The following is a 7,742-nucleotide window of genomic DNA, read 5'->3' on the forward strand; positions in this document are numbered from 1 at the left end:
AAGTTAGAATTTAGGTGTTGCAACCATTATGAATGCTATATGTACAGATACTTTGATTTTCAAAAATTTAAGAGATATGTATAGTACAGAAGATAAGTTATGAGTTCAGACGCTTCCCCATTAGATCAGATTTGATAGACTAAAACCTCCACCAAATATAAATTGGCGCACAATATTATGTTTATTATAAAAGGTAAGCATAAGTAAAAGGTAAATGTAAAAAATTTACATAGAAACAATATTGCAATTAACAATATCCTCTAGCTGTAAATTTAGTATAATGACCATGCAAGTTTTTCATGACACAAGTGACTAGCTGATTGCTACCAATATTATAGATCCGTTGGTTAGAATACTCCTAGCTGTTCAGAAAAAGAGGAATCTTCCAATGATAAAAAGACTCTTGACCCCATTGCTACCAATATTAGAGACTTGGCAATTATAGGCCTTCACACTCTTGACCCCATTGGTCGTGCAAATTGGTTTCCCACTAGCTTTCACAACTGAACTGTGTAAAAGGATGAGATAATTTCCTGGCTATCTCATGGTCTGTATTAGATTATTTTGTATCATGTAGATAATTAAAGGGGCAACAACATATGTCACATCTCAAGTAGGATCAGTTCATGAGCCTAAACCTAATGGAACTTTCCATCTAACATACACTACACTACAAGTTGTAGTTCAATAATACCACAATTAATGACTAATTCATAACATACACAAAATCTCGTACATTTTTCAAATTTACATTAACCTATAGAAACAAAACTTAAAAATTTGCATGTCAACTAAAGGAAAGTTACAGATTTTATTATGGATGTTTAACAATGGTACTATATGACTTAGCACAATAGTGTTATACATTCCTCCAATAATATATTACTATAAATTATTTTAATTACAAAACTCCTTAAAAATGATATGCCATCTCATACCTATAATTGCATAGTAAAGTGATATTATTAAATATATATAATATGAGCAAAAAATGTTATAGTAGTAAAAAATTATTAACTGCATAAAAGTACACTTAGATATCAGTCTAAGAACTTTTGTTAGAAAAAAAACACAATGCAATGTATTAAATTAATACAATTTCACAAAAGCAGTTCTAAGGCCAAAAATGGAGATTACCTTGTTAAATGGTGGTAGTAGAAAAAAGCAGGTTAAAATAGATTTATATAAAATAAATGTAAACATTTTAGGTGATACTTTTACCTAAAATTATGGTTAAGGATATCAAAATAAAATTTAGATATTCCCATTCTAGGGTGCACTAACAATTTATATATCCCCATAAACACTTAAAGCACCAATGAAATGATAAGATCAGTTAAGGGCTTAATTCCCAATTGACTAAAAAATTAAAGAAACACTACGTATAAATCTAATAGAGCTCTTTTACAATGGTTGGTGGTGCCTCTTGGTGCCTCCCCAAAAATAATTAATTTAATTAATTTGAGGAGCGGAAGGGTACTGTGGTAATTCGCCATCCCCCATCCCCCATCCCCCAAACCCCACGCCCCCTCCTCCTCGCACCAAACCCACGCCTCGGGCAACTGTCCTCCCTCACCCGGTCTCCCCTGGCGGATCGCCGCCGATGTCGCCACCGCCGCCGCACCCTTCCCTCGGCCCCGCCTTCGCTCTTTGCGTCAACCGCCCTTCCCTCACCCCCGCTGCTAATGGTCGTCGCCCTACTCCGCGCGGGTAGGGTTTGGACGCCGTCGGTTGTGTTCCCTACTACATTGCCGCCTGTGCCTGCTTCGTCAGCCGACAATTGCCCTGTGTTTGATCATCTAGCCGAAGGTACTTGGACGCCGCCTCCTCTTGTTGTGTGCCTTGTTTCATGATCAGATGATATCTTGCTCAAGATGGTATTCGATGATTGTAGCGAAATTTTTTGTTTGTATTCTGCATTCTCGAGTGACAGTAATTATACCTCCTGCATGTGTAAGATTTGTAACCCTTCATCTGTTTGTTCCATTAATGTATATGCCTCAATCTGATTGGTTTTTTTATTACAATCGAAACCCTTCTTCAGATTAGTGTCCTACATATTTGTGCATCACAACAACATAATGTCATTAGCACATTTTATATACAGTGGTCTACAATATATATTTTGTCTGTCATCATCCTCTCTGCAGTCTAACTTGTATAACTTCACAGTGCTAACATGGCTGTAATAATATTGTTCACTTCATGTAATTGGTCTGCATTGTACATACATCTCAAAGTTTACTGGTTTTACTTTTTACTAGTTCTGGTTGATATTACAGTTCAAACAAGTGGCTATTGATATGTTGCCTTTGGCTCTGCTGCATCTAGTTCCCTTGGCTCTGCTGTATCTAGTTGCTTATGCTTTTTTTGAGTTTTCCCTATTTCCCTTCATCTAAATCACCCTGAAATTTGTATTAGGCTAACTATATGTGAATTATATACATCTCATTGATCTTTGTGTTTTATACTACAATCTTTGATTTCAATTTTTATGCAGTATAACTGGAATTAATCAGTATATTGCAATCATTAATTTGTTTAATGTTGTTGATGGATGCAGGAGGAAATGGCGGATCTTGAGTCTTTGCTGGAGTACATTGAAATTCTTAGGAAGATATTCGCAAACGAAGATGAAGGATTTCAGTTTTATAACACATACGCACTTGGTAAAAGATTTAGTGTGAGGAAAAGCTATGTTGAGTGGAATAGTGAGCACACTTAGCTGACCCTTCGAAGATTAAGAAGCGGAGGCCACGGGATATAACTCATGTTGGATTCCCTGCAAAATTGGTAATTGCACTGGACCGGAACACCAGGCAGTGGTACGTGAAGAATTTCATCGATGAGCACAACCATCCGCTGGCTCCAGCCGACCTTAGTTGCCTGCTGCATTCACTTCAAAAAATCAGGGATGCGCAGAAAGGTGAAATTGTGGAGCTGGGGTTGATGGGATCCGCAAACACCAGATTTTTGAAATTATGGAAATGCAGTATGGTGGGTATGACAAGGTTGTCTATACATCAAGGGACTTGTAAAATTTCTGCCATTTCTATAAGCATGATATAATTGCTGATGGTGGTGCTCAAATAGTCATCAATCACATGAAGGAACGTCAAAATAGAGATTCTGAGTTCTTCTTCAAATACATGACTGATGGGAAAGGACACGTGCAGGGAATGTTCTGGTGTGATACTCAATGTATGCTTGATTATGCAGCATTTGGTGATGTCGATGTATTTGATAGCACCTACAAAACAAATCGGTACAACCTGCCCCTTGTGCCTTTCGTTGGGGTGAATCACGATTACTGCACAGTTCTTTTCAGATGTGGAATGATTTCTCATGAGAATACTGATTCATATGTGTGGCTGCTGAAAACATTTACCGAAGCTAATGCTCAGAAGCATCCTGTTTCTGTGATCACTGATGGAGACCTTGCTATGCAGAGAGCAATCAGTGTGGTGTGGCCGAATTCACCGTATAGGCTATGCGGATAGCATATTGAGTTGAACCTAGTGCGCAATGTCCACAATGATACACTAAAGGGTGCATTCAGGGTTTTTTTTGTATGACCTTTGCTCCATAGAAGAGATTGAGAGGAAATGGCAGGTGTTCCTGGCTGACAATAAGGTCAAAGAGGACACGTGGCTTTATCAGATGTATGAGGTAAGGCAAACCTGGTGTGCTGCGTATCATGTAGGTCATTGCTTTTTAGGATTGAGGAGCAACCAACGGAGTGAGAGCATGAACTCTAGGCTTCAGATGAAACTGGATGGTAAAATGACCCTGTTAGAAATGGTACAGCACTATGAGACCTGCCTTACAAAGGTGTGCATAAATGAGACGGATGACGACGCTAAAGCACTGCAATCTGCGCCATTCATAGAACCTGATGCTTCAGTTCTTGAGATAAACGCAAAGGAAAGGTTCACACCAAATATTTTTAAGGCGAAGGTCCAGTTCAGCGTGGAAGCAGCCAAGAAGTGTTCTCTGATTGAGATTCTAGACGGTGATGATACAACTGAGTATATTGTTGGAAGGAGAGATAGAGACATCATGTACTATGTGAAATGTGAATTAATTGAAGAGGCCAATATGAAGAGAATTTTCTGTTCTTGTCGTAAGTTGCAATCCCTTGGAACCCCCTGCTCACACATCTTCTTTGTATTGGGCCTCCGGGACGAGAGCAAGCTTCCAGACTGCTGTGTTTTGGAAAGGTGGACTATGGGGGCGAAGCGTGCATTTCCGACGACAAGGAAGAGCTCCATGTATGACTATTCCCCTACCCTACTAAGGTTCTGTGAGCTACGCAATCTCAGTCTTGCTGCAGCCTTCGTAGCATCTCATTCACCGGAAGCATATGAGCAAATCAAACGTGTCCTTAAACAAGAAGCTGCTGTGATCATGCCAAATGCAGGAGCGAACGAAGGCAAGATGTATGGACCGGTGCTGCCACAAGCGCCGGAGGTTGATTGTGAAGAGTTCAGAGATGTCCTAGATCCCATGACTGTGCCTGGCAAAGGGGCCCCGAAGAAAAAGTTGAAATCAAGTTCAGATAAGACTAAATCTACCACGAAATCTTCCTTGAAATGTAGCCTATGTAGGGGCTCGGGTCACAATCGGCGAACATGCTTCTTGAGACCAGAGATAGTTTTGAGTAATGCTCATCAAAGCTGACAACTACCCATGTGTGAGGCATGTGTACTTATGACTGATGTTCATCTTTATTTGTAGGAAACAAAGCTCCCTGAAGATGTGCTAGATTAACGATTTGTCAAGGATCTGATTGCAGCTACCGAATGGATATAGGTAAGGTGACAATTTTCATCTTCATTTGCTGGTAAACTCTACGTTACGAAGACTAAATTATTGTTCCATTTTGCTTCTTGTACAGAACCTTGTCTATTAGCAGGATCTATTTTGTTCGTGCGCTACGTTGTCGTCTAATCAAGAGTGACAGCAGTGGGCATCAGTGGAACTTGTTAGCATAGTTATTAGGCTTAGTTTTGCATGGGTGTATCTCCAAACACCTTCCTTGGTAGAATTGTAACAAAGTATTACCCTGATATGAAGCACCTATTTGCGTTTGTGAAATCTTTGTGTTCCATTTGTTGCAATGAAATGTGCGGCAGCATCATGTCTTACTGCACTACAGGTCAGACCGGTGTGCGCACCGTACAACATCACCGCAGCGTTGTCGCTGTACTTCGAGAGACAGTTGGAACTGTGGTTCCCACGCAATGACAATCACCGGACAATGTTTCTAGATTTTGACTATCTCAAGGTCCTGACATTGACCGGATAATGTTTCTAGACTTTTTACTGTCTCAAGATCTTGACATTCGCCGGACAATATTTCAAGGTCTTGACAGACGCCGGACTTTTTTTGTCAATGCAATTCAGTACGAACTCAGAGGACTTTAATTTTGACGAGTTCCTCATCTGATGCACTCATCATTCAGACCGGTCGCTGCACTCGTCAGATTTGTTGTTGAACTGTTATATCCACGAACTTGTGAAAGATTTTTAGTAGGAACTCAAAGGACTTGAATTTGAACGTGTCGCGCACCAGTCGGACTAGGTGACTCACGGGACATTTTAGATGGACTCGGCAGATATCTTGATGGATCTATTCTTCCCATGCACTATTCGACCGATTCTCAGTTCTGATCATCAGAGCATTTTTCAGTAAAGTGCGAGGCTACCCATTCAAAAGTGCCCCTCCTACTCTTCGCGAGTGCAACATCATGTCTTACTGCGCTAACATCATCACCGTAGTGTTTTCCCTGTACTTCAAGACTCAATTGGAACTGTGGTTCCCACGCACTTATAGTCACCGGACATGTTTTTAGGTTTCGACTGTCTCAAGGTCCTGACATTGACCGGACAATGTTTCTAGATTTTTTTACTGTCTCGAGTTCTTTACATTTTTACCTTACAATATTTCAAGGTACGGGCCCTGGGAGAGGTACCACAGCCCATGGTCCAGAGAGAGGTACGGCAGCCCATTGTTGTTCCGTGTGGATCCGTCAGGGATGTGTCTGGTTATTTTGCACGACTTTCCCCACCAATACACCGGACAATCTACACCGCAGTGTCTATCCGCAATGGTCTCACCGGTGCTGTCCGCAACCGGCCAACATCAGGTGAACGTCTCTATCCTATTTTAACAACGGTCCCACCTGCCCCTCCCCGGGGCTTTGGAATCCCAACCGATGCCGCAGGAAACGAACCGCGCGTCCTCGCGGCCACCCCCAAGAATTAATCCAAACTGTCGCCGCCGCCACACACGCGCATGCAAGAAACCCTAGCCAAGAAACCATCCCATGCTATACGATGCCACATGATTATGGAGCCATGGCGCCCGCCGCCGGTGAACATCGTCATGCCAACGGGGTGGGATGAGTCGCCGCAAGCATCGAACACAAAGCCGAAGCGCCATCGCCCAACAATGCCGACCAGTCCACCGACAACTATGCGTCAATGGGTTGCATTTGATACAACCATGCTTGACATGTGGATAACCTGTGACGCGGAGGTGGTGGTGAGCTTTCTCGAAGACATCCGCCGTGGCAACTCAGCGCAACGCCGCCGCAAGCTCGTTGGATTGGACACCGAGTGGAAAAGGCTCCCTGGCGGCGACGTCACGACTGCCATCTTGCAGTTGTGCGTCGGCACTAGTGTCCTTGTGTTCCAGGTCCTCTATGGCAATGGTGGTGACCTTCCCAAAGTATTGAAGAGGTTCCTGACAGAGGAGGACAACATCTTCACCGGCGCACACATCAAGAACGACGTGAAGCGGCTGCAGGACGACTTCAGCATCACAATAACCAATCCGATCGACCTCCAATTGGTAGTCCCCGAAGCCGCTGCAGAATACAAGCACCTTGGCGGACCCCATCCCCAGTACGAAGTTCATCATTCGTCGCTAGAGAAGATCGCATCAGAGGTTCTGTGCCCACCTCACCTCCGCAAGCCGGTGGGCGCTGACCATGATCACTGGCATGAGAGGTATTTGGACAGCTTCCAGGTGCGCTACGCCGCCATAGACGCGTACTTGTCGTACGAGATAGCGAATCAATTGGAGCTCAAGCATGGCTATAGATTTGCTTAAGTGACATGTGTGTGTGAGAGAGAGAGAGAGAGATTAAAGTGAGGATTGTAAAGGTCTCCATGACTTGTAATGTAAGAGAGATCTAGCTTCTGAACCATCAGTGATGCTTGTAACCCATCTGGCAATGTAATGCAATCAGCCTATTCTTCGTATCATGTTGGTGATTTATTACATTGACCGTTCAGACGGTGCGATTACGTTCCTACCGGAGCATTCACCGGACGTTTCTTTTTTTTTCTCTGTAGATTTCGTGATGGTACTGATCTTTCCGGTGACTGTGGGTGGTGTTCAGTAATGCTGTCCAGCGTTAGTTGTACCAAAGTTCATTTGAAAAGACGAATCATTTGTTTCATGTCGATGAACCGGCTTGAATTGAGTACCTAAAATCACTAAAAGTACCTCCATCTCAAATTGTCAATCATTTAGGCTTTTCAGACTAATTTTGCCATTACAAGTTCATGCCATTCTGTTATAAGAACTGTACACACATCTAACGCCATTCAGTCATTGAAGTTATAATGTCACAAACTAACAGTGAAAAATGACAAATGATACTTGCCACATCATTGTCACTAAGACACTAACATTGAAAACACAACACCTACAGATACAGCAAGTGACACTG

At 42.5% G+C, this 7,742-nt stretch overlaps 2 protein-coding genes across 2 annotated transcripts; both read left to right on the plus strand.

Annotated features, from left to right (window-relative positions):
- The first annotated feature begins 2,569 nt into the window (after positions 1-2,569).
- On the plus strand, positions 2,570-4,770 carry LOC120674843 (protein FAR1-RELATED SEQUENCE 3-like). The gene is made up of 5 exons (XM_039955952.1): positions 2,570-2,711; positions 3,220-3,459; positions 3,590-3,669; positions 3,808-4,512; positions 4,738-4,770. Exons 1-5 carry the CDS (start codon positions 2,570-2,572, stop codon positions 4,768-4,770), a joined length of 1,200 nt encoding a protein of 399 aa, XP_039811886.1.
- A 1,708-nt stretch (positions 4,771-6,478) lies between these two features.
- LOC120674844 lies at positions 6,479-7,117 on the plus strand. Its single transcript, XM_039955953.1, has one exon. The coding sequence runs from the start codon at positions 6,479-6,481 to the stop codon at positions 7,115-7,117; it is 639 nt and encodes a 212-aa protein (XP_039811887.1).
- Positions 7,118-7,742: the final 625 nt, after the last annotated feature.

This window comes from Panicum virgatum, chromosome 5N, assembly GCF_016808335.1.
Source record: "Panicum virgatum strain AP13 chromosome 5N, P.virgatum_v5, whole genome shotgun sequence".
Lineage (NCBI taxonomy): Eukaryota > Viridiplantae > Streptophyta > Magnoliopsida > Poales > Poaceae > Panicum > Panicum virgatum.